At 41.3% G+C, this 17,500-nt stretch overlaps 1 protein-coding gene across 1 annotated transcript in view; it reads right to left on the bottom strand.

Moving 5' to 3' along the window:
- Nucleotides 1–17,500, bottom strand: part of LOC143282061 (cardioacceleratory peptide receptor-like) — a 205,244-nt gene that overhangs the window by 16,350 nt on the left and 171,394 nt on the right. The window contains exon 9 of the mRNA XM_076587554.1: nucleotides 14,598–14,778. Within this exon, the coding sequence (XP_076443669.1) occupies nucleotides 14,598–14,778 (181 nt within the window). The remainder of the gene's footprint in view (nucleotides 1–14,597; nucleotides 14,779–17,500) is intronic.

The raw sequence follows: 17,500 nt of genomic DNA, 5'->3' as shown, positions 1-17,500 counted from the left end.
GGCATACATGTACTGAGCAGAAAGAACGGAAGAAAGAAGGACAGACAGAAAAAGGAACACTTCAACTGTATACGTGAGGTTTGTGTCAAATATTATGACAGAAAAAGGAGCCTTAAACTGTATACGTGAGGTTTGTGTCAAATAATATGACAGAAAAAGGAAGCCTTCAACTGTCTACGTGAAGTTTGTGTCAAATAATATGACAGAAAAAAGAAGCCTTCAACTGTCTACGTGAAGTTTGTGTCAAATAATATGACAGAAAAAAGAAGCCTTAAACTGTATACGTGAGGTTTGTGTCAAATATTATGACAGAAAAAGGAAGCCTTCAACTGTCTACGTGAGGTTTGTGTCAAATATTATGACAGAAAAAGAAGTCTTAAACTGTCTACGTGAGGTTTGTGTCAAATAATATGACAGAAAAAAGAAGCCTTCAACTGTATACGTGAGGTTTGTGTCAAATATTATGACAGAAAAAAGAAGCCTTAAACTGTATACGTGAGGTTTGTGTCAAATATTATGACAGAAAAAAGAAGCCTTCAACTGTCTACGTGAAGTTTGTGTCAAATAATATGACAGAAAAAAGAAGCCTTAAACTGTATACGTGAGGTTTGTGTAAAATATTGTGATAGAAAAAAGAAGCCTTAAACTGTATACGTGAGGTTTGTGTCAAATAATATGACAGAAAAAAGAAGCCTTAAACTGTATACGTGAGGTTTGTGTCAAATATTATGACAGAAAAAAGAAGCCTTAAACTGTATACGTGAGGTTTGTGTCAAATAATATGACAGAAAAAAGAAGCCTTAAACTGTATACGTGAGGTTTGTGTCAAATATTGTGATAGAAAAAAGAAGCCTTAAACTGTCTACGTGAGGTTTGTGTCAAATAATATGACAGAAAAAAGAAGCCTTAAACTGTATACGTGAGGTTTGTGTGAAAACCCCCCGAAAAAACCCCGACATACAACAGAAAGAAAAGAACGAAACTGAACAAATCCAATGGCTTTTACTGAATAAAAAGTCTGAAAAAAAGAAGAAAATAAACAAAGGAAGGAAGGAAGGAAGAAAGAAAAACATATAAAATCCACATCGATCGAACATCGAGAGTTCACAAAAAATGATTAAAAAAAAAGAAAAAAAAAGGAGTCAGATCAAAGATCCAAAAGCTTTCCATGGCAACACGGACAGCCAAATCGTTACTAAAAGCACAGTTTTTATGTATTCATTTACTTGTTTTAGTTATAGAATGGGCACGTAGGGCATCGCTCCGAAGGGCAATACAAGGTTTAAGACTTCACATTTCACGTAGGCACACACACACACACACACACACACACACACACACACACACACACACACACACACACACACACACGGTTGTGAGCATAGTTCCAGTCAGTGAGCCATGCCCTCTCTTTCTTAGTCTTTACATTTTTGGTGGGCACTTGAGAAACAGGTCCATCAGGCTTGCGAAAATGGAAAAACAAGAGCAAATTCAAGACAAGTCGTACAAAAAGATTATCAGTCACGATGGAGTTGACGTTATTTTATTTACTATGGACGTGTTTTTATTTGGGTATCGCTGTCTGTACTATAAGGCAAGTGAAAGGACACAGTATGAATGGTAGTATGTGACGCATACCAAACGGTAAAATTATCCCTGTTTGTAGTGTAATAGTATACTCAGTGAGACGTGAATACATAAGTATATCATACATGGAGAAAGAAGCACACTGTCGACTTACTAATCTGCCGTTGTTTTACAGGCAGACAAATATAATCCATGCACACATTAAGACAATGCAGAGTGAATCTGATAGACGCAGCTTTACAACAACAACAACACAAATCACAACGCCCCCTTCCACCCGCCCTCCCTCCAAGTAAAAACGAACTCTCCCACACACTCCTGGTAAAATGTCACAAGACAAACTAATCCCCTTCCAAAAAAAAACACATCAAGCTTATGAAAAGGGTCCAAGTTACCAGTTCCACTTGCGCAATGCAAAAAAAAAAAAAAAAAAAAAAAAAAAAATCGGACCGACGACAACTCGACAGACAGTTCCTGGCGGTAGAGGAGGAGGAGGAGGAGGAGGAGGTGGTGGTAGTGTTGGTAAAGCTGGGAGAGATGGATGGAGGAGGAGGTGCAACAGAGCAAAATGTATAGTAGTTCTTCCGACTCCTCGCATGGATGAGCGCGCGCGGAAGCAACTCCAATCTCTTCTGTTCGGTCTCAAAAGGTCACGGACACTACTGTTTGTTCTCCCGTGAAATTCTGTTCCATGTAGGTGGGGGAAAACAGAGGGGGGTGGGGAAGTTGTAGTGCTTTGTGAAGGTTTCTGATACTTTCTTTCTTGTTTTGTGTGGTGCCTACTTTCTTTCTTGGTCACAACTGCGTTGTTGCTTGGTGTGGGTGGAAATCGGGGCTGCTTTGTTTGTGGTCTTTGCCTGGGTAGGAACGCGTCACCGAAGAACATCGCCACATCCCACCCCCTCCCCTCCGGCCTCCAAAGTTCGACGTGTTTCCTTTCATTTTTAAAGGTGCATAGATATTTGCAAAACGTCGAAATGTGTGTGTGTGTGTGTGTGTGTGTGTGTGTGTGTGTGTCTGGTTGCGCGCGCGCGCGCGTGTGTGTGTGAAAGAGAGAGAAAGAGAGGGAGAGAGAAAGTGTGTGTGTGTGTGAGAGAGAGAGAGACAGAGAGAAAGAGAGAGAGAGAGAAAGAGAGAGGGACAAAGAGAAAGAGAGAGAGAGAGAGTGTGTGTGTGTGTGGAGAGAGAGAGAGAGAGAGAGAGAGAGAGAGAGAGAGAGAGAGAGAGAATGAATGAATGATTTATTCATATAGGCCATTGCCCCTCATGAAATGGTGTCAGAAAAAAACACATTTGAGAAGAAAATTAATACACAGATAAACAAGACAAATATCATACTTTGTCAAGCAATGTACACTTAGCTAAGTAGTACACTGCAGATAAATAACACATGCATAGTTAACGAAACTCAGTAAAGTTATACACGTGTCATCAGAAGTGGTACAAGCTTAACAAATTGATTTTACGACGTAAGAGTGGATCGAAGCTTAAACGCTTTGTACAGGTAAACTGAGAAATTTCTGACAGTTTGTTCGTGTGTAGATGCCACAAGTAGCGATAATCTAAACTGACTAGGGAATTAAAAAAAAATCAATGGTATGTATTGTACTCGTAAGTCATACATGACAGGACAGGATAGAACAACGTGCACTTCATTTTCCTTCCCTTTCTTACAAAGTGGACATAACACATTTTATTGGCTTTGTGATGCAGTCTAGACTCATGCATTCACAGTAGCTTTAACCAATATTTAATGCATTTCATAACTGAATTTACATAGACAGGATACCTCCCCTCTCACCCTCCCCTCCCGTATATTAAATCATCGGGAGTTCGCTCTTCTACGCCTAAGAATTTCTGAAGGTGCAAATAAATGTATCTTTTCAAAGTGAAATGCAGCTTTATCGAGTCCCCATAATTCGGCACCATACTGGACTATTGGTTGAATCTGTGAGTCAAACAACTTTAAATATGTATTTCACGAATTACATTTCATTTTCGAGAAATTTTGCAAAATATACAATAAAGCGTTTTCCCCCTACTGGTTAGATCATTGCAGGCTGCCCCAAAACTCAACCTTGTGGAAAAGTAAATTCCTAAGTATTTATAATATATTATGCATTAATAACTGGCATTACAACACCATTATAAAACCATCCTTCCCTGGCAGCTAAATACCCTCCTTTCCTGAATACAACGACATTGCTTTTATTCATGTTTACTTTTAAACGTAGAGCTGAAACTGCATGATATAGATTAAGCTGCGCTTGTAAACCTATCACATTTTCGGATAATAAAGCAACATCATCAGCTAATAACAATAAAAATAATTCAAAATAATCAGGCATAAATGTTGCTCCATGTCTACCCTCTCTGATTACTTCTAATGCTATTTCATTAATAAATAAGGAAAACAGAACAGGACTGCAAATATCACCTTGTTTTACACCACGGGTACAATTAATGTAATCTGTTAATCTGGCACCACATCTACTTCTTGCTTTAACATTAGTATACATACTATAGATGCAACGAAAAACCTTACCCTTAATATCGCTTTTCAAAAGAATAGGCTATAATTCTCTCTATGGAATGAAAAACGTTTTCAAAATCAATAAAGACCACACACAATTGACGATTAAAAGAGAATTGTTTTTGTATCAGCGCCAATAATGTAAACATGTGATCAACAGTTGAATAACCCCTTTTAAATACTGTTTGATGTTCACCTGTCAAATTATGTTCATTTATCAGTTCTTGGAGTCTATTATTCACAACTGCACTAAACATTTTGCTACTTACATCACATAATGTTATACCTCTATAGTTACCTGGGTTATTTATATCACCTTTTTTTAAACAAAGGGAGTACAACAAAGTCTGTCCAGTTTTCCGGAAAAATACCTTTATCAAATAAGACACTAAAAACTTTACGAAATAGTCAGCCACTATATCCCCAACATATTTAAACATTTCCCCGATTACTCCATATGGTCCAGCAGCTTTATAATTTTTTGAATTTCTAATAACAAATAATACCTCTTCTTTTGATACTGGCCGTTTCATGGAACCAATGTCCCCTTCATTATCATCATTCTAGTTCATCTTCAGTTATAAAAGATTCATCTGCAGATGTCTCTAATTCAAGTAAACTTTTAAAATGCATAAACCAGTCATCGACTGTTAAATCATTCCAAACTTGTTTTTTTTTAATGAAATTTTATGTATAGCGTCCAAAAATTCTCTCTGATTATTTACCGCACTGATAAGTTTATCCACAAATAAATCATTGTATTCCTTTCAGAGAGAGAGAGAGAGAGAGAGAGAGAGAGAGAGAGAGAGAGAGAGAGAGAGAGAGAGAGAGAGAGAGAGAGAGAGAGAAAACAACCTCCCAGGTCGGGAGAAAAAAACAACAACAACGTTTGTCGCTCAAACTTCTTATTCTTTGGTGACATCACAATGTCCATTCAAACTGCTGCATGTATGCTTTAGTTTGTGTGTACGGACAGGTTGGAACAGATAAATTGGCGACCTCCCCAAGCGCTTAGGTAGAAATGATGTAATAAATAATAGTACTTTGGCTCCAACTCACTCACGCAACCACACACACACACAGCTTATACTTGCAAAAAACAACAAAAACATATATACAACTGTAATACAAAACGAACAGAAGTCGCTCACACAACCACCTCGCTTCTCCCAGATGATCTAAAGAGCGTTTGTTTTCTTTTCTCACGCAAACACATTCAAAGAAAAACAACCCAAAACCCAGATCGGCACACAGATATTCGTGCTTATAGTGTAGCGTCTTTGCCGGCTTCATGAAGTGTTCCAAAGTAAACACTGACACACGGCTCCAGACGAACGTCGGCGGACACGTGGCGCAGGAATCTGACCAAAGGCACGAACCTTCAATCGGAAGGCCCAAGTGCCAGGACTCAGGATACAGTGCCAGGCAAAGGCCCAGGCTGCGCAAGTCAAAAGGACACCAGTCACGGGGCAGGAAGGTGATGACGAGGAGGAGGGACTAGGAGGAGGACGAGAAGGTCGAAGAGGAGGGTGAGGACAAAGGGGGGGGTGAGGATGAGGACGAGAGGAGGATGAGGATGAGGAGGATGAGGACGAAGAGGAGGATGAGGACGGGGAGGAGGATGAGGAGGATGAGGACGGGGAGGAGGATGAGGACGAGGAGGACGATGAGGACGAGGAGAGGATGAGGAGGATGAGGGCGGGGAGGACGATGAGGAGGATGAGGACGAGGAGAGGATGAGGAGGATGAGGACGGGGAGGACGATGAGGAGGATGAGGACGGGGAGGAGGATGAGGACGATGAGGACGAAGAGGAGGATGAGGATGGGGAGGACGATGAGGACGAAGAGGAGGATGAGGACGATGAGGAGGATGAGGACGAAGAGGAGGATGAGGACGGGGAGGAAGAGGAGAATGAGCTCTAAAAAGAAATCAACACAAGGGGCACCACCAGAGGCGTGAATATCGAGGACTGTGTTGGAAAGAAGACGACGCGAGTTCGTGAAGGAACAGCAGGTGTTGTGTTGGGAAACCCCCCACAAAAAAAGGGACCATTGCCACAGACCGAATTACGTTGAATAATACATGGAGCCTAGGTCAACAGAACCTCATTTTCCCGACGTGGTTCATTTAGCTAGGCATTAAAAGGCGAACGTTAAAATGGGAAATATGGTTCATTTTACCCTGGCGGAGATTAACAGTCTTCTCAATCTGTGTGAACAACGCAACAGTTCTCTCTTGAACTTTTCAAGCCACACGCAACAAAGTTACGTCGCAGACATTTGAACAGTCTCTTCCAAGCACTAAAAACTTAAACTGGGTTGGAAAAGAATCGGAGGGAAATAATTTCACTAATTTGTGGTTGGGACAACTCGTCTTTCAAACATTGACAAGGTATTGCCCACAGAAATAAAGAACTCCCCCCCCCCCCCCGCCAACCCAGACTGGCTCATTAAAACGAGAGTGTCGATGTTTTCAGAATGAAAAAACAAAAACAAAACAACAAAAAACAAAAACAACAAGAACAAAACAACAACAACAAACAAAAACAATAAAACAACAACAAAACCAGCCCGCTTTTTACAAATTGTTTTGATTTGAAAACAAATAAACAAAACAAAACAAAACAAAAATCCGATAGTTTCAGCTCCGACTTAATGACATGATGCTCGGGTAAAGCTTTTCCACAGAACGGCAGTCACCCGCTGTGTCTGAGATGAAAGCTTATAACGTGTTATTGTCTAATGATTATTAATAGTTATTAAAGCTTCAATATCCGCCTCCCCTCATTCCCTCTCCCTGCATGCACGTGCGTGCGTGTGTTTGCGTTCGTTGGCTGAATTGGGTTGCCTTTCTGTGATTGAGTGAGTCGGGTGAAAAACGGGACGGGCAGTATAGGGTAATGCGACATAATGTGCCTCGCTGGATGACAATAACGGAATCGTTGGGCCAAACGAGCTAGGTTTCTTTTTTCTTAACCCCAGCCAAAGCGGATATGAATTATGGGGGAAGGTATGGGGGAGGGAGGTGGGGAAGGGGGTGTTTTGTGGAAGGGGAACGAAAAAGCCGACCACAATGAAGGAAAAACGTTTAGTGAACATTGCAGCAGCGCGAGCAACGCTTCTTTGAGTTTCAAAGGTCTGTCCGTGCCACTTTGTGTCGCTTGTTGGCCACATTTCGAGAAAGTGATAGGTAATATGATTACAGTTTTGTTTTTGTTACTAATCGGAATCCGGCACCATTGTCTAAAAAAGCTGTATTTCATATATATAACAACAACAACAACAACTAAATCTTTATGATACAATGGATACATAAAATTAAGGAAGCAAACCAAATACCGACTTAACTTTAAAAGTTAGACAACTGCTTCTATGATTTATAGCATTTTCTTCTTCTTCTTCTTCTTCTCTGTGAAGAGTCAATGGGGCACTACATAAAAGAACTGTTCAGCAGATTCCCCCAGGTGTGTCGGTTGTGTGTCAAAACCTGGTTCTGTGCACATGGTTTTCCTGTCCATTCTGCAACGTCACTTCATCGTCCTCCCCTTGCCCTCCTTCCTCACGAGTACTGTGGAGGACTGTTTGATCAAGGCCACCGGATATTATTGATACGTGGCCAACTCAACGAAGTTTTCTTTTATCAACTGGTGTTAGCAGACCTTTATATGGTCCAGCGTGCTGCTTGGGGGTCTGATGGACTTGTTCACTGGTGATACGAATCGGTGTATCTGATGACACCTCATTTCCATGGCTTGAATTCTTTTTTCTAAGATCCGCCGTGAGGGTCCTTGTCTAACACGGACACAGGGAGGTGGAATATTCAATTACACGCAGGAGACTGATCTTGTGTTTCATGGAGATGTTGTCCTTCAATGCATGTTTCAGTCTGCACAGTGCTGATATTATCTTTGCTACCGTTGAGAGGATTTCTGGTCTGTATCCTTCATTGCTGATGATGGATCCCAGGTAGGTTAATTATTGAAGAGTTCCTAGTTTCTGTTCATGGACAATATTTATCAGCAGTGATGGTCTTGTTGTGGCTGGCCATCAACTTGCTCTTTTCGGCACTGGTTTCCATGCCGTATCTTGTCGCCGTTTTATCCAGTTTTTTTTTTAACAAGCTGGGCGAGCTATTGCTCACTACCTGCCAAGCCGTCGACTTCGTCTGCAAAGTGAAAGTTCGTGATGGTACTTGGCTTGGAAGGGGCCAACAGTTCACAGTTCACTATATCTAAAGTATAAAGGAGAACAAATAAAGCAAAGCACTACTCTGCACCCTCTCTTACTCTCTCATGTTTAATCCTTTTAAACAATTAAATTTTCTTCTTCATCAGAACTCCGTCCCACTGAATCAGTTTTGATACACTTGTATTGGTAGCTTCCATGGGATAACATAGTCCTTGATGTATCACAACAGCAGCAGCAGCAGAGGCAACAACAACAATAACAAAAACAATAAGGACAACAAAAACTACTGCCACTCCGTCCCACTGAATCCCATTTCGATGTCCTTGATATATGACTTCCAAAGAATAACCCTGCCCTTAATTCAATTCATAGAAAAACAAAATATTAAAGCAACAATATCATCATCAACAACAACAACAACAATCCGAACAAAAGCCAGAAATGGCTGTCACATATGTATAAACAATGTTCCATTTCCCAAAACCTGACGCCGCTATTCGGGGCTGGCTGAGCCGGAAACGGGTGTGTTTGTGATGGCTGAAATTCTTCCTGCTCCAATGGTTAAATCAATAATAATGCAAGCATGCCATCTTCGCCAGCGACGGTTGCGGTGTATGCGATGCTGGAAGCATCGGCCTAGTGAGATTAAAGGGTTATTGCTGCAGTTTTCTGTGACATGGTTGGAAGACTGGAGTTTAACGCTCCTGGCTGGGTCGCGTTGTTCTCGTGCAGCGGATCTCGACAGAAAGAGAGTGATGGATTTTTCTATTCCTGTTGAAGCACTTAGACCATAATAAACGTGCAGCCAAAAGGAGAACCCAAACATATTTCTTTCAGACTGCGGTTGAAGTGCCGCTAAACAGAGAAAAGAAACATATTTCTTTTAGACAGTTTCAGTTTCTCAACGAGGCGTTACTGCGTTCAGACAAATCCATATGCGCCACACCACATCTGCTATGCAGATGCCTGACTGCAGCATAACCCAAGTACACGCTTATATATTTGTGAACCTATCATTGTGGATTTCTTTTCCTTTAATTTTGCCAGAGGACAACACTCTCGTTGCCATGGGTGCTTTTTCAGTGCGACAAGTAGGTGCTGCACTCGGGACCTCGGTTTATCGTCTCATTCGAAAGACCAGACGCTCAGTTTGAGTTTCCAGTCAAATTTGGGAGAAAGAGTGAGAGCGGGATTCGAACCCACACCTTCACGGACTTCTTTTAGACAGCTAACATATAGCCATACAACGGATAAACTCAGGCATATATCAGAGGCGCACGAGAAGGAATGTAAGAAAGCACAGCGTCCAGTGTTGAGAAGGAATGTAAGAAAGCACAGTTTCCATGTTGAGAAGGAATGTAAGAAAGCACAGTGTCCAGTGTTGAGAAGGAATGTAAGAAAGCAAAGTGTCCAGTGTTGAGAAGGAATGTAAGAAAACACAGTGTCCAGTGTTGAGAAGGAATGTAAGAAAGCACAGTTTCCATGTTGAGAAGGAATGTAAGAAAGCACAGTGTCCAGTGTTGAGAAGGAATGTAAGAAAGCACAGTGTCCAGTGTTGAGAAGGAATACAATAAAGCAAAGTTTCCAGTGTTGAGAAGGAATGTAAGAAAGCAAAGTTTCCAGTGTTGAGAAGGAATGTAAGAAAGCAAAGTTTCCAGTGTTGAGAAGGAATGTAAGAAAGCAAAGTTTCCAGTGTTGAGAAGGAAAGAAAGCAAAGTTTCCAGTGTTGAAAAGGAATGCAAGAAAGCACAGTGTCCAGTGTTGAGAAGGAATGTAAGAAAGCACAGTGTCCAGTGTTGAGAAGGAATGTAAGAAAGCAAAGTGTCCAGTGTTGAGAAGGAATGTAAGAAAGCAAAGTGTCCAGTGTTGAGAAGGAATGCAAGAAAGCACAGTGTCCAGTGTTGAGAAGGAATGTAAGAAAGCAAAGTGTCCAGTGTTGAGAAGGAATGTAAGAAAGCAAAGTGTCCAGTGTTGAGAAGGAATGCAAGAAAGCACAGTGTCCAGTGTTGAGAAGGAATGCAAGAAAGCACCAGTGTAGAAATTAACTAAGAGTTGTCTCTGTCCACTGAAGAAGAACCCTGTGAGAACAGACCAGTTTCTTTGACCATTATAATATCTCTATCAATATCTTGTTTCTTTTATGTAATATTCCCTCATAACTTTGGCTATCAAAGTGTCGTCAGAACAAATGAATTTAAAAAAAAAGAAAAAAAAAGGTGTGACCATTTGAATATGTCTCCCATGTTGTTGTTTGTTGTTACTGTTGTTGTATCATGTCCCCAAACTTAAGTTATGGATTACAAAGACGACAATAAACTGGATTCGTTTTGTTATATAAACATGTATTTAAAAAAAAAAGTATAATGTGATGTCCGTACATGATGTTCTCTGTGCGGACGGACACACACACACACACACACACACACACACACACACACACACACACACACAGACACACACACAAACCACAGACAAAGACTAGCACTCAATTATCTGAGTAAGGGGAATTGATGAAAGCAGTAGGAGGAAGCGCTCTACGGTGTAAAAGCCTGAACACGAATGCTGCATTGTGGAACTACTTGGAGGAGGAGAAGAATTATCCACTCACGGAGGAAGTTTAATCGCGACAGTGGAACAAAAATAGTTAATGGCTGACAACTCATTTACCATCCTGAACACCTTTTATTTTTTAGTGAGGTACAAATGAGGGCACGAGCACACACACACACACACACACACACACACACACACACACACACACCAAAACGACAACAACAAAACCCACGCACACATGTAACACACACACACACACACACACACACACACACACACACACACACACACACACACACACCACCCGAAACCTAACAACAATAACAACAAAAACAGCATTATATAAAGTCTGGTAATAAAACTCCATATTTTGAAATCTACTCCGATCGCAAAATCCTTTTCATGTTTCTTTCAAAACAAATTCAGCAATCAACCTTGTTTTAGCCTATGCTTGTGTTTATCGACGGATTTTTCCAGTACAAAGCTCAGACAATTGTGTTCTTTTATCAATGTGTTTCCTCCATGAGGTGATCCGATCTTACAGACTCAATCATTATTCTATCTAAAAATGGAATGATTATTTGAATGGAATTGAAGAAAATCATGTTGGATTTGCATTTGACATTAGATGTTTATACATAAAAAAATGTATAAGAAAAAAAAGCTACATGGATTTTTTTTGCCAGAAAATGATTACGATACTTAACAACCTGAAAATAGCTTCTGTGTTTACCTCCTTTTCTTATTTTATTATTTTTAGACAGACGTTGGCCTTCAGTTAAGAGAGAGAGAGAGAGAGTGTGTGTGTGTGTGTGTGAGTGAGTGTGTGTGAGTGCGTGCGTACGTCTGTGTATGTGAGTGTGCGTGTTTTTACAGGCCATTAGACCCATATGAACAAAGGGGCAGATAATAGCAATCATGGGGCATTCCAGGTTATTAGGTATTCTAGCACGCACAATATATACAAGTGTACGTTTTTTGCAAAAATGTTTGAAGTGACATTGCAGTTATACAGATCTGATCTTAGGCATTCGTTAATGTAAATTCCTTATTTGATGACTCTGTTATCCTGCAAGTTTGAGCAGAGCAACTGGACATTAGAATTTGAAGGAAATCTGTAATAATAGAGGGAAGTATACATCTTTTTACGCGAGGATTCATATCTTGGACAGACAAGAAAAAAATTGCATGTCTTCATTTTCGTGTCTGTCAGACTGGACACAATATGGGTTCCATAATGGTTCCGAAAGCGAGTGTGTGTGTGTGCGTGCGTGCGTGCGTGCGTGTGTGTGTGTGTGTGTGTGTGTGTGTGTCTGTGTGTGTGCGCGCGCGCACGCGCATAATAGATTAACTCGTGGCACTTCTAAATTTTCTTATTTGATCAGTGTGGGAAAAATACATCTGGTGAGATTAATCTGATGCGTTGTTGGGCGTTTGAATAAACAACAGACATGCAGCGACCAGAAAGCCCACGTCTCCAGAAATTGCTGTCATGATTTGAGGGTGGACTACTGGTTTGAATGCTCGACTCATCACAACTACATTGTTTGGTGTGTGTTTTTTTTTTACATCATCTGCTGTTTTCTGAGTTAGTCTTTGTTGTTGTTGTTGTTGTTGCTTTTAAGGAGCAGCAGCTGATTCTGCTCCCACGGCATTGTTTGTGATATTGGCCACGTTTTGATCAGTGTTTTGAATCGAAAAAAAAAAAAAGGTGTCAACTTGATAGTCAGTTAAAAGTATCTTTACCTTTAGTTTGAATTTTGTGTGATATATCGACAAGCAGGTGTGTATACATACTGGGAGACAGTCCGCACGCTCAGATCCCTCTTTGAAATTGAAACGGACTACTGAAGCTGAGCAGCAAACAGAGCAATGTGCCTAAACACACACACACACACACACACACACACACACATGTACACACGTACACACACACACACACACACACACACACACACACACAGAGATAGAGAAAAAAAAAGCTTCATAAAAAAATCCCCTCTTCCACGGCCTCTCTCTCTTAATACATTTACTGACTGATATGAGAAAGTTGAAAAAAAAATGACCCAGCTTCGTTCCTCTCCACATTTGATGAAAAAACCCAAAACAAAACAAAAAGAAAAGAAACACAAAGACCTGAAATAAGGCTATTGAACTTTAGTCCAAACTATAGGGAATAATACTGAAGAATCATACGTAAACTGGAACCGACTGTCGCTTCTACAGACAGCGTAGTGGTTTGGTTCGCCGTTTTGAATCCTTCAAACGATCATAACAATCATTCAGGATGCAGCGGGTTGACTCCGCTCTGTGCCCAATTACAATAATGATAACGGAAGTACTAGTAGTTCCACCGTGTGGAGTGATGGCCTAGAGGTAACGCGTCCGCCTAGGAAGCGAGAGAATCTGAGCGCGCTGGTTCGAATCACACCGGCGATCGCCAGTATTTTCTCCCTCTCCACTAGACATTGAGTGGTGGTCTGGACGCTAGCCATTCGGATGAAACGATAAACCGAGGTCCCGTGTGCAACATGCACTTAGCGCACGTAAAAGAATCCACGGCAACAAAAGGGTTGTTCCTGGCAAAATTCTGCAGAAAAATCCACTTCGATAGGAAAAACAAATAAAACTGAGTCGCACGCAGGAAAAAATAAAAAAAAAGGGTGGCGCTGTAGTGTAGTGACGCGCTCTCCATTGGGAGAGCAGCCCGAATTTCACACAGAGAAATATGTTGTGATAAAAACAATTACAAATACAGCTACCACCACTACTACTACTGTAAACACCGCCGCCACCACCACCTCCAGACTATCACCACCATCAACACAACAACACCAATCTCACTAAACTGGAAGGGGAGGTCACAGATGCAAACACAGATGCAAACACAATTTTTCCAAGACATCAAACTCAACACTAGCATTCGAAGCGACAGCCATGTCAGAACCCCCATACGTTTTCTGACTGCTAAAACTGCCCCTGGCAGCTTGGATCAATTACGGAAGGATACCAACATCAACTTCACCGTTCTTTTTTTTTCTCTCTCTCCAGTAATGGCAGTCAAAGCTAGCGCTGTGATAAAAAAATCTTCAGCCAACCAGAAAACAGAAACAAAAATACAGTAACAATTTCACCAGACAGTTCCAAAGCACGAGGCCAATAAATGTAGCCAGTAAGGAACCAACTCTGGCCAATCACCAAATCCAGAAAGTTTTTTTCCTGCCCTTTTTGAAACGGTTCGAATCTTTCTCCACGGAATTCAGCCAGTGAGAGAGAAAGGAAAGAAAGCAACTTACAAAAAAAAAAAAAAAAAAAAAAAAAAAAAAAAAAAAAAATCAGAGGTTTTGACAGAGCTGTCAGCAGCGGCACACTAGTATACACACGCAAGGATTTCCTTTCTACCTCATCGTGTCAACTCAACGATTAAAACCAACATGCAACACAGACTTTTCCAATCGAGCTTTTAACGAGATTTGAAAAAAGGGCGATAATATTTAATTCCCGTCAATCAAGAAAAAACCCAAAGTCAGCTTAATTCCCCAAATTCCGAATCAACAACCAACAAAACACGCCAAAAGTGAGTAAGTACCCAGAACCCCCTCCCCCCCCCCCCCACAAACCGAACCGAACGAGAAAAGGCAGGCCAGAAAGTGTGTGTGTGTGTGTAGGGGTGTGGCTGGGGAGGGGAGGGTGTTCAAAGGAAATCCTTGCCTGACTTGCCCGTTACACGATTACCTGAGATATTTACATATTCGGGTACTGAAGACACCGTAGATAACGGGGTTGGCGGCCGAGTTGAGAGGCGCCATGCTCTGGATGAAGGTGGACAGCTTGTGCATCTGCAGCGTGTCCGGCACCACACCGTACACCTGGCACAGGTTGAAAATGAAGTAGGGGCTCCAGCATACGATGAACACTGCCAACAGAATAAACAGGAATTCAGCACTGAAAGAAGGAAATGAACACGATGGACACTGCCAACAAAACGAAACAAATAGGAATTCAGCAGTTGTGATCACTGAAAGAAGGAAATGAACATGGTGAACGTTGGAAACAAACCAGGGTTCGTGTGGCCATATGAAAGCTGAAACACGGAAACAGATGGAATAGACGAAAGCTGAAACACGGACATATGAAATCAAGCGCACGATAAATATCGGAACAAAAAAACAACAAAAAACAACAAATAAACAAACAAAAAACAAAAACAAAACCAACACACACACACACACACACACACACACACACACACACACACACACAAAGGGATTCAGCCAAAATCAACACTGAAAACAAAGAAATATGAATTCATGTGTGCCATGCACTTTGAAACACAGAAATATGGGAGCCAGCGCACGTCGAACACTGAAATCAAAGACAGAATAGATTCAGTACATGTCGAACACTGAAATCAAAGACAGAATAGATTCAGTACATGTCGAACACTGAAATCAAAGACAGAATAGATTCAGTACATGGCGAACACTGAAATCAAAGACAGAATAGATTCAGTACATGGCGAACACTGAAATCAAAGACAGAATAGATTCAGTACATGTCGAACACTGAAATCAAAGACAGAATAGATTCAGTACATGGCGAACACTGAAATCAAAGACAGAATAGATTCAGTACATGGCGAACACTGAAAACAAAGACAGAATAGATTCAGTACATGGCGAACACTGAAATCAAAGACAGAATAGATTCAGTACATGTCGAACACTGAAATCAAAGACAGAATAGATTCAGTACATGGCGAACACTGAAATCAAAGACAGAATAGATTCAGTACATGGCGAACACTGAAAACAAAGAAATTCAAATTTCGTTAAAAATGATAAAGGCTGAAACACAGAAAACAGCAGACGACGAACACTGAAAACAAAGGAATAATGATTCATGTATTTCATGAAGCTGAACAATGGGATTCAGCGCACGATGAACACTCAGAACAAAGAAACAGGGAATTAGCACATGATGAAACTGAAAACAAAGAACGTAGGATTCATGTATACCATGAACGCTGAAGCAAAGAATCCAACACACAGTGATCACATGAACAAAGAGACATGGGATTCAATGTACATGAACACCAAAACAAATAAATAGGAGAGTAAGCACGTGCTGAACACTCAAAGCAAGTGAATTAGGATTTATGTCCACATACGGTGAACGCAGAAACGTAGAAATGATGAAACCATCGTACGATGAAGACTGAAAAAAACAACAACAAACCAACAAACAGCCACACCAACAAACAAAAAAACCCAAGCGATTCACGTAGCTATTCATATAGACGATGAACACAGGAGCATTCAAATTGGCAGACCAGCGCACGATAAACATCGAAACAAAGAAATCATGGATTCATCACATGATGAACATTGAAACAAAGAAGTTAGGGTTTCAGCCTATGATAAATGCCAAAAACACAAACCAACCAAAACAACAACAACAACAACAAAAAGGACAAAAAACCCCCAAACAAACAAACAAAAATAGATAAATAAACAACAACAACAACAACAACACATAAACAAAGAAACACACACAAAAACAACAAAAACCCCAACCAACCAACCAACCAACAAGAACAAGAACAACATCAACAACAACAACAACAAGACAAGTATCATTCCAACAGGCTAATAGCTAAAGCTGCTGTCTGCTCTGTTGGCCCTTTCAAGGCGAAAGGTTATAAATATGAGAAAAGTTCTACGAGAAACAGGGTGTGACAGTGACAAATACTGTGGTAGCAGTTCCGTGGTCCAGATCGCTCCAAGATATGGCTTTGGTGGAAAGTGTGGTGGTGGTGGTAGAGAACATGAGAAGCACAAACGACATTCCATCTTAGTGTTCTATTGCTTTTGCTTCCTCCTTTTCTTTTCTTCTTCTTCTTTATTCCATTGACCCGTTGGAATCTTGTTTTGGAGCTGTTAAAATATTTACAGCTTCGTTAATACCCATATCGATCAAAGACTAATTACCAACCTAACACATTCAGCGTACACGCAAACGCTCGCACGGACATGCACATACACGTGTGCAACCTCGCTCACACGCAAACACATGCGCACAATTTCTCTCTCTTTCTTTCACTCACACACACACACACGCAAGCACACACACACACACACACACACACACACACACACACACACACACACACACACGGGATTCATCAAAACTGCAGTGCAGAAAAAAAGAGCCAAATGGGGCTGGTCTAACGGCTAGGGCCCCAATGATTCGTTACGCCACTTTTAGTGCAGGGGGAAAAGAGAGAAGGGAGAAAAAGAACCAGGGGAGGTGTGTGTGTGTGTGTGTGTGTGTGTGTGTGTGAGGTGGGGGCCGGGGGGTGGGGGGTGAGGAGGGAGGGCGGCAGTGGGGATGGTACATTGGCGTGTCGTGCCGACAAGGCGACCGGTCACACCTCAACACAGAGAGAGAGAGAGAGAGAGAGAGAGAGAGAGAGAGGGAGAGACAGAGAGAGAAACAGGAAGAGAGAGAGGGGAAAGAGAGAGAGAGTGAGAGAGAGAGAGAGGGAGATGAGGAGAGAGAGTGAAAGACAGAGACAGAAACAGGAAGAGAGAGACAGAGACAGGAAGAGAGAGAAAGAGAGGGAAGAGAGAGAGAGA

This window comes from Babylonia areolata, chromosome 1, assembly GCF_041734735.1.
Source record: "Babylonia areolata isolate BAREFJ2019XMU chromosome 1, ASM4173473v1, whole genome shotgun sequence".
NCBI classification, from domain to species: Eukaryota; Metazoa; Mollusca; class Gastropoda; order Neogastropoda; family Buccinidae; genus Babylonia; species Babylonia areolata.
The sequence above is the reverse complement of the archived record's forward strand: the minus strand, read 5'-3'. Positions and strand labels throughout refer to the sequence as shown.